Source organism: Dreissena polymorpha, chromosome 10 (assembly GCF_020536995.1).
Source record: "Dreissena polymorpha isolate Duluth1 chromosome 10, UMN_Dpol_1.0, whole genome shotgun sequence".
Classification (NCBI taxonomy): Eukaryota; Metazoa; Mollusca; class Bivalvia; order Myida; family Dreissenidae; genus Dreissena; species Dreissena polymorpha.
The window spans coordinates 67,613,638-67,633,449 of record NC_068364.1 but is presented as its reverse complement, the minus strand read 5'-3'; the positions used below and the strand labels follow the sequence as shown (position 1 = coordinate 67,633,449).

The 19,812-nt window shown below is 37.0% G+C and overlaps 1 protein-coding gene across 1 annotated transcript in view; it reads right to left on the bottom strand.

Moving 5' to 3' along the window:
• The window catches only part of LOC127847834 (tudor and KH domain-containing protein-like), a 56,238-nt gene that overhangs the window by 11,124 nt on the left and 25,302 nt on the right, over positions 1–19,812 (bottom strand). Inside the window, exons 3-7 of the mRNA XM_052380032.1 lie at positions 17,912–18,042; positions 15,289–15,487; positions 12,822–12,961; positions 1,492–1,615; positions 177–427 (exon numbers count right to left, since the gene is read on the bottom strand). Of these exons, the coding sequence (XP_052235992.1) occupies positions 177–427; positions 1,492–1,615; positions 12,822–12,961; positions 15,289–15,487; positions 17,912–18,042 (845 nt within the window). The remainder of the gene's footprint in view (positions 1–176; positions 428–1,491; positions 1,616–12,821; positions 12,962–15,288; positions 15,488–17,911; positions 18,043–19,812) is intronic.

Below are 19,812 nucleotides of genomic sequence, written 5' to 3'. Positions count from 1 at the left end.
GATCCTCATAATACAATATTCTGCAATAAAATAAAGATTAAGTCACTGACAGATGCTATTATAAAACAAACACTGTAGCAAAGCCAAATATTAAGGTAAACACTCGCAAAAATATAATATAATATGCACTAAATGTAACACAAGGCATAACATAATGAAAAGCTGGACAATGGTACCTTTCCTGTCGTCTCATAGAAGCGTGTCATACTTTCCGACAACTGGTCCAACTTGACAGCCGTACTTCCGATAAGCTGTACCCAAAATGCCCCTGGGTGAGCAATGGCTGACACATACACCTCCAGATACTCCGGTCCCTTTGGCAAGGACATGGTCCTCACACTTTCACGAGAGCATTGGGATTCAGAAACATCTGGTGAGGTTGCTCCATTCATTGTGCTTGACTTTGTGTTGGTGTTACCTGCATTACCTGTGGGAAAAGCATGAGTGTCATTCTGGGGACTTCATGCATGTACGTAAAGTGCCATCCCACACAATTTACCCAGAGACTGGATTTTTGTTAAGAAAGGAGAGTATTGTCCCTGATAAGCATTCATGACTTCACAGGCTAATCTGGGACAACACTTTACGCACATGCATTAAAGGGGCTTTTTCACGTTTGGGTAAATTGACAAAATTGAAAAAAGTTGTTTCAGATTCACAAATTTTCGTTGTAGTTATGATATTTGTGAGGAAACAGTAATACTGAACATTTACCAAACTAAACTCCACTCAACTCAGTATATTAAGTAAATAAAGGCCGTTGGCCCAAAATACACAGTATTTGATACAAAATATAACACATGTTTGTAGTTACGAACACATCATCTTAATTATAAAATATATCAAAATATTACATTGTGTTCATGTTGCATTAAAAATATAATTATCAGCTAATTCAATTTTGTTCAAAATATGATACACATACAAACACTTATTTCAATAGTGTGTCATTATCTGTTTTGCTCATCAGATTATAAAAGCCATATACAGTATTTGCACCCATATACCAGACTGTAGTTTGGGATTGGGTCCAATGAACAGCTTTCTCATGCCTCTTTATAAAGAGCAGAACATCCCATAACTAACCTGGATGTTTTGAATTCATACTTTTTATAATGATATAACAATAACTGACTTTGTGCTTTTGAGGCCACAGGTTTACTATGTGTTATCTGTCTACTTTATACACAAAGGAACTCACCTGGTAATTAAAATTAACCCTTTCAGTGCGGGAACTGAATTTTAAAGGCCTTTGCAAACAGTTTGGATCCAGATGAGACGCCACAAAACGTGGCGTCTCATTAGGATCCAAACTGTTTGCTATTCTGATAGCATTCTTTGAAAAAAAAATCGAAGAAAATGCTAATTTTAGAAATTCAGCAGACGACATTTTAGCAGACGACAAATTTCCCAGCATGCAAAGGGTAAAGAAGCCCCATGTTTACTAGTCTACCCCTATTTACAAGTCTCCTTAAACACACAAGAACCAACCTTGCACTTTTGAAACCCCATGTTTATTGGGTTGCCTCTGTATTCTTGGTTCCTTGTTGGCTGCAGAAACTGCTGTTCGGGCTCTGAACTGTTCTTCTTCGTATAACTGCTCCTGAATCAATGCCTGAAAAACAATTATATTTATGTTTATTTAGTGCTTTTATGGGAGAATATCAGTGATTTAAAACTGATTATGAACTGTTTCATACAATAAATAATAACAATAAATATTATTTAGGCTTAAATGTGGAATTTTGGAGGATTTCAACTGGTCTGCAGTTGGAAGCGGTCTTATTTTGGCTGAAGTCTATTTTCCGGTATAAGTTTGTCTATCAAGAATTGTGTTTACCAATCTTAGGATAGAATTTGTAGTGTCAAACAAAAGCAAGTGGTTGCATAATCTTATTGCTTGACTCGAAAACCTTTGACAAAGAGGTGTAAAGTAAAATGATTTATCTTCTTAATTTAAAAAAATGTAGGATTTGAAGTTCTTAATAAAAGACAAAATGTTTAGTAATGTCTAGAACACATTACAAATTGCCCAGTTGGAGGAAAACTTTCAACAGTATTTATATGAAGAGAAATACATAAAACTGTATTGAAATAAAATGTTACCTTGGTAACCATTGAGTTCCTGACAATATTGTGGTTTTGACCCCAAACATACCATTAAACATAAAATATTGGGAGATATAGGCAAATAGTTGTTAATTAAGTAGTTATGTTACATAGGCATCTTTTTCCCATGGATTGAAGAAGAGACCTTTTTATTTCTCTAATTACAATAGCAGGAGAAATCTCTGCAGGTATCATTATTAGAGCGGTATGAACTTCCCCAGGAAAAAAAAGAGTTAAATTTAAGCCATATTCTGAGAAAACTGGGAATTGTGTATAATCAGGGACAACACTTGCCGCTTTTATGACATTTTTTATTTTAATGAAGTCTCTTCTTAGCAAAAATCCAATTTAGGCAGAAAGTGTCATCCCTGATTAGCCTGTGCGGACTGCCCAGGTTAATCTGGGATGACACTTTACGCACATGCATTATGCCCAGTTTTCTCAGAACGCGACTCATTTAAGTAATATAAGGACATACCGTATGCATTCTAATAGACACATATCAGCACATTCATTTTGCTGAAGATGAGTGGCAATTATTGACTAACTTTTGACCAACATAAATTACTTAAAATATATTTATACCATGTTCATGAAACATGTCTTCTGTGATAAAATATTTTCATTGCCCATATCAGAATAACATATTTATTTAAGTAACAAGTAAAACTGCGGGTTTCTTGTTTCACTCTGTTACAGTACCTTTGTCAAATTTGTCACAGGTTTTGACAACCATTAAACAAAGAAGACTCAATACCCAGCTGAAAGCATTTTGGGTTTTCCTTGAGGATATCATGAAGTAATGACCATTGCACAAATGACAGGGACCACATGGTCTGTTGTTAGGAATGTTTGAAAAACCATAAAACACAATTCATAAAATACTTATCAAATATTTAAATATGCAATGTATTGCGTTTTCATAGAAAAAGCATTTTACGTCAAGCTTATAAGTATAAAAACAAAATTAAACACTGCAGATCTTGTTTTATATTGTGATCCATCATATTATTGTACTAGACTTTCGTCACAAAATCCAGTTTGATCACGATTTTTTGCGCATTCATTGTACATGTACATCACATTCACATTTGTTTAGTACCACAAAGAGTATACCCAAACTTGACCAACATCAGAGATTTACAGCGCTACGGCTGGTGAATGCACACCAACCACGTGAAGGTGTATACACAGGTCTTGTTTTACTGCTCTTATCCGTCTGACTTTCCGACCCTTTCCCAATGAAAAATATTAGTGTCATAATTGAGAAAAATCCATATTGAGAGAAAAAAAGGTCTCCTTGTTTTCTTATTGAGAAGCCGAAAAATACACATCAACAGTACATTTGATTAATTAGGGATTAAAAAAAATCTACCAACCAATAAAAAAAAATCTGTGTTAGAACTGTTAAAACACTGTATTGGATGAAACAGATAAATGTCATATGATACTGAAGACAATGTTAAGAATAATACATTTTTCTGTGCTCTTTGAAAAGGGGATTTAATGCAGGGCCCTCAATCCATTTTAGGGGAAGCGGGCCACTACCCTCATGAGGAGGAATTTTCGCGGTTTCGCTTTTGGGGGGATTTTTTACTAACTCTCTCATTATTACATTTGTACATGTTTGCACTATATTTATTTGTTTTTTCATAATTATCCCCACGTTTTTCGGAGAAAAGTGGGGATTTTGTATTGATCTCTGTCTTAGTCCGTCCATCTGTCCGTTCGTCCTGGCCACTATCTCCTGCTACACTATTAGCACTAGAACCTTGAAACTTACACACATGGTAGCTATGAGCATATGTGCGACCCTGCACTATTTGGAATTTTGATCTGAACCCTGGGTCAAAAGTTATGGGAGTTGGGGTAGGGCCAGGTCAGAGATTTTCACTCATTGTTTTAGGTTATTTTACATTAACTTCTTCATTTCTACACCAATTTACTTCAAATTGATACTGAACCTCTCTTATGACAATATGGTCAATCTCAACTATGCATGGCTTCATAACCAACCCTTCGGCGCCCCGCCCACATAGACCATACCCACCCAAGATTGCCTTTTACTATAATTTCTTTATTTCTACACTGATTCACTTCAAATTGATACTGAACCTCTCTTATGACAACACGGTCAATCTCAACTATGCATGGCCCCATTACCAACCCTGGGGTGCCCGCCCACATAGACCAAACCCACCCAAAATGGCCTTTAACTATAATTTCTTCATTTCTACACCGATTCACTTCAAATTGATACTGAACTTCTCTTATGACAATACTGACAATCTAAACTATGCATGGCCCCATTACCAACCCTGCGGTGCCCCGCCCACATAGGCCACACCCACCCAAAATTGCCTTTTACTATAATTTCTTCATTTCTACACCGATATACTTCTTATTGATACTGAACTTCTCTTAAGACAATACGGTCAATCTCAGCTATGCATGGCCCCATTACCAACCCTGGGGCACCCCTGGGTCAAACATGCGGCGTGGGGATAGGCGTCGGCCTCTGCCGCGCCATTGCTAGTTGAGTATGTTTGACAAGATTAAATTAAAATAATTGAGATATAACAAGACTATTGTCAAGCAATATAAGTCCCCTACCGGCTCCACCATTGTCAGAAATTCCACCATTTTCAGAATATTTTTTTATATATTTGTTGCCATAGCAACCAGAATTTTTGACGTAGGAACAAAATTAAATGACGTGCATAATGTCCATATTGCCATCTATCCATATTTCAAGTTTCATGAAGAAATACTAAAAACTTTAATAGTTATCGCAGGATCCAGAAAACCACCATTTTCAGCAGTATTTCTAGTCTATTTGTTGCCATAGCATTCAGAATTTTTGACAGAGGAACGAAATGAAATGATGTGCATAATGTCCATATTGACATCTATCCATGTTCCAAGTTTCATGAACTTTTAGCGTTATCGCAGGATCCAGAAAAGTGTGACGGACTGACTGACTGACAGACAGACTGAGCACAAACCATAAGTCCCCTCCGGTGAAACCGGTAGGGGACTAATAATCATGAGACACATCTTATTAGAAAAAAAAACATTTTTTTTTTTTAATTTCAGGGGGAAATTTTTCCCCCCAAAAGGGGAAAAAGTATACTTTTCAGGTGGGGGACTGCAGCCTATTTCGGCTGCAGATTTGATAGATTGAGAGCCCTGTAATGCATGTGCGTAAAGTGTCCTCACAGATTAACCTGTGTAGTCTGCACAGGCAAATCAGAGATGAAACTTTCTTTTTTAATTATATTTTTTGTTTCAAGACAGTATCTTCTTAGCAAAAATCAAGTTTAGGCGGAGAGTGTTGTCCTTGATTAGCCTGTGTGGACTGCACAATGCTTATCTGGGACAACACTGAGTGCAGCGGCTCATTTCATATCTCACAAGTACCACTCACAAGTGAGATATCATGAGATTTATGGCACACCTCAATGCCTAATGAAATGTCTCACTCTTTGAAATTCTTGTGAACAAAAATTCTATAGATGTGACAAAACCCAGGGCCCTTATATATAATGCACAGTCATAAGATTGGATAATTAACCCTTTCCCACTCAGAAGCAAAGTGAAAATGGATTTGTGCAAACAACATAAAACCAGAACAGCCTGAGAGTAGCTTGCAGTCTGTTCAGGTTTTAATCTGCTGTTTGCTGCTCATCAGTATCTACATGTATGAGGCCTTTAATTAAATATAACTTTCTAAGGGACTACAAATGCGTCAAAATACGTATCTAGTGGTAAAGGGTTAAAGGAGCATAATTATCAGGGCAACAGATAAGATTTTGGGTCAATTAGATTTCACTGCAAGCTTTTAGTAACAATTAGTTTTTTTCCCTCAAAACTATTTGTCAATTAGTTTTTTTTAACAATTTGATCAAAGCGTACATATATTTCTGGATCAGATTAGTGCTTCATTTATAGATATTGATAATTCCCAACAATTCTTATTCCAATTAAGTCATAATAAATTCACAGTGACAATGGTTGTTTGTAAATATTAGTTTAAAACGCCTTATTGCATGTTTACTCAAAAATTATAACCACCTACTGAATGGTAAAGTTACAATCCTGCAAAAAATATGTACCGATAAGAACATAATACAATACTTGGTCTTTCGTTCTTATCCATTTTTGGAACATGTAAATCAATTGTTACTATGTATGCATACTTTGTATATAATATGATCGTTCTTGAAATACAATATGTTTAAACTAAACTAAATATTAGTACTAATTGTATATTGACAAATGGATGATGGAGTCATTTTGTTTAAATCAGTTTCAAAACTCCTGCCTTTCAGTCTCAGATCATACTCACATTGCCAAATCCTCTCCATCAATGTCAAGCCAGTGGAAATCATGATGTTGTTAGTTTTTGAGCCACGAAATCACAGCGGTGTTTTGAGCTGAATATTTCAGAATCTGTCACCACCTGCGCTATTAAATGTGATTGTTTACTCTTCACAATGTCTTTTCTTACGGTTTGGGTCTCGTAACAAATTGTAAATTATTGGGCTTGCACGCCGTTTATGAAAGTTTCTTAACCCGATCGCGTTTAACAGAGAACCTTTTCCAGAACTTATTTCAGGGGAAGTAACTTGTTTTATTTACACCGGCCAAATAGGGTGCTGGACGTTTCGTGCAACCACCAGTTCATGCCACTGATATTTGTGTAGCAGGGAATTGGACATTTCGTCCCACTGATAATATATAGGAGGAATAGGTGTGAATTATACCGTATAGAAGGTGTGAATCATAACAGGAAACATTCGCACCTTTGATTGAAAGTATTACGGCCGCACTAAAGGTTACAATACACTGATTATAATTCAACGCGGTACGGCGGAAAACGGAACAACTAAAACGGCGAAGAATCGATTTCAAGTCGTTTTCCATTTTCATAATCGTTTAGACTGTAAGATTGATTTTTAATTTCAATTCGTTTTCTGTCAAATACAAATTGTAAAAACAATTAAACGAACCTTATCTGTTGCCCTGAATTATTCATGCTATTTCACTGCAATTGTATTGTAAACATACACATATAGTAAAAGAATTCATATTGAACCTTTTTAAATTATAACAATATCATAGACGGTCCAACAGCATAGTAAATACTGAACCCTGGGGAGGTTAATGTTGTCCGACCCAAAATGCCGAGTTGATCATTACATTTACCTTTGAGGAACCAGCGTTATAGATAATTTTCGACCCATGGGGGTAAATACCCCCACTTTTCAAAGCATGGGGGTAAATGGTCAAATGTTGCCATGCTTGAAGGGTTATTTGCTAAAAGTAAAACAAGAATATAGCCAGGGTACAGACACAATACTTTAATCATGTTAAACACAATAAACCATTAATAATGTGTATTCCGTCATAGTAGTGGGTTTCTTAAAGTGTTTCTTGTTTTTTAAGGGTCCTAGGTTTATAGGCCAAACATTATCAGCCTTGTATTGTAATGTTGGCAGATTTTATATTTAAGATAAACTTCGTCCTTATCATCCATCACCGTGAGCCACCGAAAACTGTTTTGCAAACTTTCAACAGTTGTTTTATTAGCGTTTAAATGTGTCCTTTTTTATTTGAAAACAGAGGGCATTAAATCATTCAGTAATTGCAGTACAATGTTTTTACTCGATACAACTTTTGCCTTATAAAAAGAATTAATTTTACTTTGAGAAGTAATATTTTTTCGCTTCAAAGAAGCCACGCTGACCTCTTCATGTAATTTAATAAACACATAAGCGCTTGACTCAGTCTGTTAAAAAAATCAATACTAAATTTACCATGCGTCTAGATGATACAGAGTATACATATCGACTGGCTAACTATTTCTACAATCCAGCGCATAAATAAGCTTTAATTTTTATGATAACCAGTCTCATATTTGGCGAAAGACAATCAGCTGTTTATATTTTTTGTTAACGTTGTACGCAGAGAATTTACATCATTTGCGTAAGTCCAGATTGGCTTGCTTAAATGTACGCAGGGAAATCATAAATTGAGCGTATCTTGATATTTCTCATGCGTACATTCCACTGATACGCATCTTATCTAGAACGCTGAGTGACAGATATTTACAATCCCACACAAGATACCTTTGATATGTATATTATTATGTAAAACAAACATGCTGCACTTCAGTGGGAATTGTTTGCATATTTGTGTGTTTTTGAAAAATGTATTTAAATATTTTTACTTAAACAATTGATAACATTTTTTAATATGCTTAACTAATAAAAAAGAATGTTGCACAAAAATTATTCTTTCTCAGGGATTCGAACCAGGGTTCTCTGGAAGCAAAATCCATTCCAGGGTTGCACAGCCATTTATATTTGTAGGCAAACATACTGGCAATAATAATACTCAAAATATTTTTCATGTTATCCAGGAAAAGTGTTACAAACGTTTTACTAAATCATCGATTCAAATGATTATTATCTGTTAATGAACAAATATTTAACACATTTCTATAAGTCAAGATCCTCATTTTGCTTGTACAAACTTAATGCATACCAGGCTTATTCTTGTTTTCAAAAAGCACATTTTTTCCGAACTGTGATCAAGTCATTTTAAATAACAAAACATATCAAAGGTAGACAGGATTTGCTCTGTAGTGCCTGCATGAGTGACATACCTTTTCAAACACGATTTGCTCTGTAGTGCCTGTAAGAGTGACTTACCTTTGGTTTAAACATAGTGGTGGTATTTGCATTCTAAACACAAAACATTTGAATAATCATTTGAGTTTAAACGTTTATATGTATGATTGGAACCAAAGTTGTTTAAACATGTTGAAACAATGTTTAAGAAAAAATATATTGCTCTTGTGATTATGATAAAAGAAACTGTTTATGAAAACAAATGTTAAAACTTAGAGAACCGATAGTTATACCAATCTGAACCTTCCTGAGCCTTCGATAAAAATATGGACTGCATCAAACATTGCATAATTATCTGTGATGGAAAGATTATCATCTACATACAGAGATGACTTACCTTTGCAAACCCGATTTGATCTGTAGTGCCTGTATGAGTGACTTACCTTTGCAAACAGGATTTGATCTGTAGTGCCTGTATGAGTGACTTACCTTTGCAAACCCGATTTGATCTGTAGTGCCTGTATGAGTGACTTACCTTTGCAAACAGGATTTGATCTGTAGTGCCTGTATGAGTGACTTACCTTTGCAAACAGGATTTGATCTGTAGTGCCTGTATGAGTGACTTACCTTTGCAAACCCGATTTGATCTGTAGTGCCTGTATGAGTGACTTACCTTTGCAAACCCGATTTGATCTGTAGTGCCTGTATGAGTGACTTACCTTTGCAAACAGGATTTGATCTGTAGTGCCTGTATGAGTGACTTACCTTTGCAAACCCGATTTTATCTGTAGTGCCTGTATGAGTGACTTACCTTTGCAAACAGGATTTGATCTGTAGTGCCTGTATGAGTGACTTACCTTTGCAAACCCGATTTGATCTGTAGTGCCTGTATGAGTGACTTACCTTTGCAAACAGGTTGTGATCTGTAGTGCCTGTATGAGTGACTCACCTTTGCAAACAGGATTTGATCTGTAGTGCCTGTATGAGTGACTTACCTTTGCAAACAGGTTGTGATCTGTAGTGCCTGTATGAGTGACTCACCTTTGCAAACAGGTTGTGATCTGTAGTGCCTGTATGAGTGACTTACCTTTGCAAACAGGTTGTGATCTGTAGTGCCTGTATGAGTGACTCACCTTTGCAAACAGGTTGTGATATGTAGTGCCTGTATGAGTGACTTACCTTTGCAAACAGGATTTGATCTGTAGTGCCTGTATGAGTGACTTACCTTTGCAAACAGGTTGTGATCTGTAGTGCCTGTATGAGTGACTTACCTTTGCAAACAGGATTTGATCTGTAGTGCCTGTATGAGTGACTTACCTTTGCAAACAGGTTGTGATCTGTAGTGCCTGTATGAGTGACTCACCTTTGCAAACAGGTTGTGATCTGTAGTGCCTGTATGAGTGACTTACCTTTGCAAACAGGTTGTGATCTGTAGTGCCTGTATGAGTGACTCACCTTTGCAAACAGGTTGTGATCTGTAGTGCCTGTATGAGTGACTTACCTTTGCAAACAGGATTTGATCTGTAGTGCCTGTATGAGTGACTTACCTTTGCAAACCCGATTTGATCTGTAGTGCCTGTATGAGTGACTCACCTTTGCAAACAGGTTGTGATCTGTAGTGCCTGTATGAGTGACTTACCTTTGCAAACAGGTTGTGATCTGTAGTGCCTGTATGAGTGACTCACCTTTGCAAACAGGATTTGATCTGTAGTGCCTGTATGAGTGACTCACCTTTGCAAACAGGTTTTGATCTGTAGTGCCTGTATGAGTGACTTACCTTTGCAAACCCGATTTGATCTGTAGTGCCTGTATGAGTGACTTACCTTTGCAAACAGGTTGTGATCTGTAGTGCCTGTATGAGTGACTCACCTTTGCAAACAGGATTTGATCTGTAGTGCCTGTATGAGTGACTTACCTTTGCAAACAGGTTGTGATCTGTAGTGCCTGTATGAGTGACTTACCTTTGCAAACAGGTTGTGATCTGTAGTGCCTGTATGAGTGACTCACCTTTGCAAACAGGATTTGATCTGTAGTGCCTGTATGAGTGACTTACCTTTGCAAACAGGTTGTGATCTGTAGTGCCTGTATGAGTGACTCACCTTTGCAAACAGGATTTGATCTGTAGTGCCTGTATGAGTGACTTACCTTTGCAAACAGGTTGTGATCTGTAGTGCCTGTATGAGTGACTCACCTTTGCAAACCCGATTTGATCTGTAGTGCCTGTATGAGTGACTTACCTTTGCAAACAGGTTGTGATCTGTAGTGCCTGTATGAGTGACTTACCTTTGCAAACAGGTTGTGATCTGTAGTGCCTGTATGAGTGACTTACCTTTGCAAACAGGTTGTGATCTGTAGTGCCTGTATGAGTGACTCACCTTTGCAAACAGGATTTGATCTGTAGTGCCTGTATGAGTGACTTACCTTTGCAAACAGGTTGTGATCTGTAGTGCCTGTATGAGTGACTCACCTTTGCAAACAGGATTTGATCTGTAGTGCCTGTATGAGTGACTTACCTTTGCAAACAGGTTGTGATCTGTAGTGCCTGTATGAGTGACTCACCTTTGCAAACAGGATTTGATCTGTAGTGCCTGTATGAGTGACTTACCTTTGCAAACCCGATTTGATCTGTAGTGCCTGTATGAGTGACTTACCTTTGCAAACTCGATTTGATCTGTAGTGCCTGTATGAGTGACTTACCTTTGCAAACAGGATTTGATCTGTAGTGCCTGTATGAGTGACTTACCTTTGCAAACCCGATTTGATCTGTAGTGCCTGTATGAGTGACTTACCTTTGCAAACCCGATTTGATCTGTAGTGCCTGTATGAGTGACTTACCTTTGCAAACCCGATTTGATCTGTAGTGCCTGTATGAGTGACTTACCTTTGCAAACCCGATTTGATCTGTAGTGCCTGTATGAGTGACTTACCTTTGCAAACAGGATTTGATCTGTAGTGCCTGTATGAGTGACTTACCTTTGCAAACCCGATTTTATCTGTAGTGCCTGTATGAGTGACTTACCTTTGCAAACAGGATTTGATCTGTAGTGCCTGTATGAGTGACTTACCTTTGCAAACCCGATTTGATCTGTAGTGCCTGTATGAGTGACTTACCTTTGCAAACCCGATTTGATCTGTAGTGCCTGTATGAGTGACTTACCTTTGCAAACCCGATTTGATCTGTAGTGCCTGTATGAGTGACCGACCTTTGCAAACCCGATTTGATCTGTAGTGCCTGTATGAGTGACTTACCTTTGCAAACAGGATTTGATCTGTAGTGCCTGTATGAGTGACTTACCTTTGCAAACAGGATTTGATCTGTAGTGCCTGTATGAGTGACTTACCTTTGCAAACAGGATTTGATCTGTAGTGCCTGTATGAGTGACTTACCTTTGCAAACCCGATTTGATCTGTAGTGCCTGTATGAGTGACTTACCTTTGCAAACCCGATTTGATCTGTAGTGCCTGTATGAGTGACTTACCTTTGCAAACAGGATTTGATCTGTAGTGCCTGTATGAGTGACTTACCTTTGCAAACAGGTTGTGATCTGTAGTGCCTGTATGAGTGACTTACCTTTGCAAACAGGATTTGATCTGTAGTGCCTGTATGAGTGACTTACCTTTGCAAACAGGATTTGATCTGTAGTGCCTGTATGAGTGACTTACCTTTGCAAACAGGATTTGATCTGTAGTGCCTGTATGAGTGACTTACCTTTGCAAACAGGATTTGATCTGTAGTGCCTGTATGAGTGACTTACCTTTGCAAACCCGATTTGATCTGTAGTGCCTGTATGAATGACTTACCTTTGCAAACCCGATTTGATCTGTAGTGCCTGTATGAGTGACTTACCTTTGCAAACAGGATTTGATCTGTAGTGCCTGTATGAGTGACTTACCTTTGCAAACCCGATTTGATCTGTAGTGCCTGTATGAGTGACTTACCTTTGCAAACAGGATTTGATCTGTAGTGCCTGTATGAGTGACTTACCTTTGCAAACAGGATTTGATCTGTAGTGCCTGTAAGAGTGACTTACCTTTGCAAACCCGATTTGATCTGTAGTGCCTGTATGAGTGACTTACCTTTGCAATCACGATTTGTTCTGTAGTGCCTGTAAGAGTGACCTTCCTTGGCTGATCCTTGTTAGGGCCTGTGGTACGCTCTATGTAGATCTTGCAGCTGGAAGACCTCTGCATCTGCCGAACAACCTCCCCACCTTTTCCTAGCAGTAAATAAGAGAGTTTCATTAAAAAAGCAAATCAATTAACTACAATTACAGTTACAAAGAATAGATTGCAGTATAACCTGAACATATTTAAATTAATTTTCCACCTTTCTGAACAAAAATACCTATACAATACTGAGTTAACTATTTCTTAATCTAAATTGTATTGTGTCTGGGAGTAAACATGGCACTTCTGTCAGCTGAAGTAGGACCAACCACACTGTTTTTTTCTTAACCGAATTGTTTGTGTATCAAGTTTTAGTTATTTTAGTACTAGCTAATTATAGCATATGCTTCCATCACAATAGCTCAATCTATGTGTCCTACAGATTCATGTCAACTGCCCAATATGTAATTTCAAGTTACTGAGTACAAACCATACTTAACCCATTCCCACTCAGAAGCAAAATGAAAATGGCTATGTGCAAACAGCATACAACCAGAACAGCCTCGGAGTAAGTCACAGTCTGTTCAGGTTTTATGCTGTTTGCTGCTCATCAGTATCTAAGGATTGGAAATGAAGCCTTTAAAACTTGCATATGGTAAGAAAGGTCTTTAAATTACATTTAATTTGTAAGGTACTAATAAAGCTTCAAAATACGTATCTATATATACTAACAGTGACTTTGACCATGAAACCAGACCATAAAGGCAATCCCATGCTGGGTCTGGGTTAACGTAGTTTCTATACAAAAGCTCAATTATTTATTGAATTATTGAGTGGTAATCATTTAACTATAATAAGTATCAGTGACCTTGCTCCAATCAGCACAACCACATTGTTTTCATGGACCACAGCTATGCATGTAGTTGCATAATAACTTCCTGATTTTTCATTATCCAGTGAATTTCATTTTTTTCTTTTTGGGTCGAGTTCTGAGAAAACTTTGCAAAATGCATGTGCGTAAAGTGTCGTCCCAGATTAGCCTGTGCAGTCTGCACAGACTAATCATGGACGGCACTTTCAGCCTAAATTGGATTTTTGCTAAAATTCAAGAGACTCCATTTAAACAAAAAAAGTCATAACAGTGGAAAGTGTCGTCCCTGATTAGCCTGTGCGGATTGCACAGGCTAAACTGGGACAACACTTTACGCACATGCATTATGCACAGTTTTCTTAGAATGCTACTCATTTTATGTCACAGCAACATCACCTTGACCTTATGCATGCCACATTCAACCTTGGCAAGGACTGGGTATTAAGTATGTACATATATTTATATACTATAAAATATTGCTCCATGTATTTTTGAATTATTCAGCGCAAAATATATTTCTGTATTTACTCAATATGATCTTGACCCCATGCAACCTATATGCAATCCATAGCTTGGTCTGGATACAAGGTATCATTATGAAGTTTATTACGATAATTCAATTTGCTACAATGCAATCCACGTTGTGGGTGTAAAATTAACCTACACTTACTTATGATGTATGCAAATATCTAAGTTTGAAGAGCTTTAACCTCTTTATATAATGTTTATGTATCCATTCTAATTTTAATGGCCCTTAAAGTAACAGTGACAAATTTCTAACATGAGTTACCAAACTTGGTCAAAAGGATGACATTTCAATATAGGGAATAAATGTTTTAAATGTAAGAGATATTAAAGTCGTGTTCTGAGAAAACTAGGCTTAATGAATGTGCGTAATGTGTTGTCCCATATTAGCCTGTGCGGACTGCACAGGCTAATCAGGGACGACACTTTCCGCTTTTATAATTTTTTTCGTTTAAATGAAGTCTCTTCTTAGCAAAAATCCAATTTAGGCGGAAAGTGTCTTCCCTGATTAGCCTGTGCAGTCCCCACAGACTAATCAGGGACGAAACTTTCACTTTAATGGTATTTTTAGTTTAAAGTTAGTCCCTATTTACTGAAAATCTAGTTTAAGTGGAAGGTGTCGTCCCTCATTGGCCTGTGGGGACTGCACAGGCTAATCTGGGACGAAACTTTACGCACACGCATTATGCCCAGTTTTCTCAGAACGCGGCTCAAATAATGTGAACCTAATACCAAAACAGACTCTGACAAGAGGGCAAGTAGAAAAGGCATGTCTGTTCAACAAAGAAACAACATCACCCTGAAATAAGTGTGTCTATCCAACACTTTTTCATCTCATTGTGTGTGACACCTTGATATTTTCTCTATAACAAGATCTCAAACTGTGGCCTACCGTTGTAAAAATAGTTTTTTTTAATGAATAAAAAATGAATTTGACCACTAAATAATATTAATATAGCTATTATTACACATTTAAATATACACCAATAATTGACAATTCAATCCTTGACAGTCACAGTTGGTCAACTGAATGTTACGCACCAATTAACCTTCCAAGGGAATACTGAGGCACCATGATCACTTCTTCCACAAGAACAGGCACGTCAGCCAGTATTTCGCGCACCAGACATTCTGCACGCTGGGCATTCTCAGCTGAGCCTCGTATGATGAGCGTCCTGTCTGCGTCCTCCCCCTGGGGATTGTCCTTGAAGTTCATGCGCGCACCGCTCTTCTCTTGCAGCTGAAATCATTTTTACCCAGGGTTGCATGTAAAGATGGGGAGGGGGTTGATATGGAAATGTGTAGAACACAAGAGGACTCAAGCCCTTGATGGTATGAACAATCTGAGTAAGTTTTAAATAAACAGACCCAAAATGGGAAATTTATCGCATTAACAAGAAGAAACGTAAAATTTAAACTTCAAATGGCTTCTTTTCAACAATAAGTTGTCTTCACTCTCAATGGGGTTCTGACCCTTGATGATATAAAACATCCGTTGAAGTTTCAAAAGGATAGAACTTTATATGTAAACAAACAAGAAATGTGTTTGTCAGAAACACTATGTCCCCTTCTGCGCCGCTTTGATTTTTTTTAACCATTGACCTTGAAGGATGACCTTGACCTTTCACCACTCAAAATGTGCAGCTCCATGAGATACACATGCATGCCAAGTATGAAGTTGCTATCTTCAATATTGCAAAAGTTATGGCAAAATGTTAAAGATTATCATTTTTTTCTCAAAGTCAAGGGGAGATAATTCGGGACTTATAACTCTGATATTACTCATTTTCATAAGGGTTTGACTTATCATTCATATAAAGACACTGTGCAAAATGATTGGATGAAAAATGTGGACTTTATTGCGTAAACACAATTTTCTCAAATTCAAGGGGAGATAATTCTGGACTTTTTACTCTGATGTAACCCATTTTCAATAGGGTTCGAGTCCTCATTAATATAAAGGCACTGAACAAGTTTGAAAAGAATCGGATGAAAACTGTGGGCTTTATTGCATAAACAAGCCTTATTTCACAATTTTGTCAAATTCAAGGGGAGATAATTCTGGACTTTTTACTCTGACGTTACCCATTTTCAATAGGGTTTGAGTCCTCATTAATATAAAGACACTGAACAAGTTTGAACAGAATCGAATGAAAACTGTGGACTTTTATCGCGAAACAAGAAAAAGTCTAACGCACGCAGGGACGGACAACGGAAACCACGCCATGACATAAGCTCTTCAGGCCTGCGGCCAGTAGAGCCAATGATACACCAGTTTCGAATTTAACCCATTTATTCCTAGTGGACTCTCCCATCCTTCTGAATTGGATCAATTTATTTTCAAAATTAGGGATGTTTAGTATATTTATTTTATTTAGAATATTTCTTACAGAAATTCCTTAAAGCAAACACCGCTGACCTCATCTGGGTCGACGCTGTTTGCCAAGGCCTTTTTTCTAGACGCTAGGCATAAATGGGTTAACTTTGAGTTTGTATGCAAGCCATCCATCCCTAGTCATTCACTCTCGAGGCTCAATGTCAACATAGGTAAGACATGTGTATGCATATTTTCAAATGAAAGTTAAAAGAGAAAAGTTGCAAAAACTACAAACCCAGGCTTTCAAAGTTTGAAGGTACCAATTTAAATAAATCAGCATTTCTAAGCTACGTCTGCATTACAACTTGTGTCTGTTTATTGAAGGATTGAAATTAAACAAAAAGGCATTGGAAAAAAAAATCATTTATTGCAAATTTGGATGCTAATTTTTTATGAATGAATCAACTTAACCGATTAAAGCGATTGTCAACATTAGATATAAACACGGTTGTCAATATAAAAAAAACTTATCCATGACTTATAGTACAACAAACAAAATACAAGCGAAAAGGTTGTAATGTACAAACTTGCAATCAAAAATAAAAACAAGAAAACGTCAAAGACGGGTGATGCTCCCCAAAGGGATTTTTTTTTGTCACAATATTGCACTATATATTCAGATAAAAGGATAAATGTTGGGGGAGCATTATAATAAAGAAACATGGTTGACCCTGGACAAAAAATACATCAATGTAGTGTATAATGAGTGTACAAAGAATTGGTAAACAGGCTAGAACCACTGAACATGCTTACTGTGGCTTTACTGGTCATTGTCAGCTCGGGAACTACTTACATGTACCCCGAGTACTCTTAAGTATACTTACATGTACCCCGGGTACGGTAAATATACTTAAACGTACCCGGTAGATATTAGACTGGTACTGAGTTGTATTCCCGCCCTAAATCCAATGTCGTAAAACGTGCTACCTATTACCGTAAAATTATATTGTTTATCTTAAACAAACTTCTCTTTAATAAAACTGCATCAACATGCTTTTTGAGTATGAGTTTCGATGATATAGAGGCCATTTAACAGAAAATTTACATTAATGTGAACATAATTAATTTAAAAAGAAATAGCTGACAACGACGTTAAAATTCCCAGGTACGTTTTAGTATATTAAGCGTACCCGGGGTACATGTAAGTAGACTTAAAGAGTACTCGGGGTACATGTAAGTAGTACCTGAGCCGACAATGATAAATCGAGCCTAACTGTGAATATGATCTTGTGACATGATTGAGAATAACTGTATGAAAATGACAGGTCAACATATAAACAAACCCACCTCCTTGATGGTTGCCCCCTGTCTGCCTATGACAGTACCGACCAGCTTGCGGGGGATCGCAACCTCTATCACTGTCTGTCGGGAGGTCGCAGCTTTGCTTGCTTTCTTCTGCTCAGTGTAATCTTCTTCTTCTGTTAAAGATACAGACCAATATGATACCGATCAGAGCTCCAGATGAGGGTTGTATTTTTGTAATTACGAATTATTTTCAAGTCCGTTACGTATTTATTTTAAAATCTTGTTGTACCATTAAGAATTACAAATTCGAGTTACGAATATTATTTTAACATCGGTTTGTATCGATTTTTATTGAGTTCTTTTCGCGTATTAAGGATCTTTTCGGTGCTTATATAAAATGGTTATCAGGTTTGTTTAACAAACCGCATTTTTTTCTAATAAAAGCAGGGTGTACAGTCTATCTGTCAAAAAACAATGGCGGCGCCCAGAGAGCGTCCTAAAAAACTGCAAAGCGTGCAAAAACACGCTTTTAACATATTGTACACAAAGTGAGCCGAAGTTGAATGTTAAGAAAGACATTATAGAAAAGATCTTATACGATGTTGTATGTTCAGTTGCCGAAACAGTTGGAAAAGCTAAAAAAACGCGACACGATGGGTCCAAACTTAAACAAAAAAACATTGAACGAGTGGAAGGGACAATTCCCATGGCCAATCGTTGAAAAGATTGAAGGGGAGACCCGTTTTAATTGTGAAATATGTAAAAATTCATCGAAGGCATGCAATCTAAGCACAGTTTGGGCATATGAAGGTATTTGAAAAATAAAATTGTAAAACACTGAATAGACACAGTTGAACTCTTAAAATTAAGTTGCTAGTATGTTTATTTTGATTTTTTGCATGAAAATAACCATTATTTTTATTTTTAGGTTATTTAGAAAAGTTATGAATTATTTTACAAAACTTAGTAGTAACGTTAAGAATAAAATTTCAGAGTTAAGAATTATTTTTGAAAATCTGGTAGTAACATTAAGAATTTCACAAAACCTTATCTGGAGCTCTGCTGATGTTGCAGTACAGCTCCCATGACTTACATGTATCATCTCTGGAATAACTACTGAACAAGAGCTGTCTTCATCGGAAGACATATGCCCCCGAAAAATGCTTTTTCGAAACCTAAACCCGAACGCTAAGTTCAAGGTCAAAGGGGTCAAAATTTGTTTGTATATGAAAAGGCCTTGTCCATATACACATGCATACCAAATATGAAGGTTACATCTGAAGGGACATAATAGTTATGAGCATTTTTCGAAACCTAAATGCAAAAGTGTGACGGACAGACAGACAGCTGGACGGACGGACAGACAGACAGTGCGAATACTATATGCCCACCTTTGGGGGCATAAAAATAACAACTTGTCACACAAGAGAAAACATAGCCCGCCCACCGCATCGTTGCTTAAATGTCACACTTCAAAGTATAATAGTCATGATTTGGAAATGCTAAGTTTAAGATAACAACAGTTGGCCATCACAGCTTAAGATCAAAAGGAAAAATGAATGTATGTTTAAATCTTTTATTTTAAAAAGTGTGTAGTTCTTCAAAGGATAATTTTGTTTTAAATCAATTGAAAATGAGTCTCTTGTTTAACTCTTAAAAAGATTGCCAGACAATTATTAAAGATAACATAAACAAATGAAGTCAGCATCAGATTTGTATGAATCAAAAACATAATCTTATTAAGTGACAAATCCTGAGCATACTCCTTGTTGACCTATGCAGTACAATGATGAGCATTGTTGCTATTTATTTGTGTCTTGTTCTGAGAAAACTGGGCTTAATGCTTGTGCGTAAAGTGCCGTCACAGATTAGCCTAAGCAGTTCGCACAGGCTAATCAGGGACGACACTTTCTGCTTATATGGTATTTTTAGTTTGAAGGAAT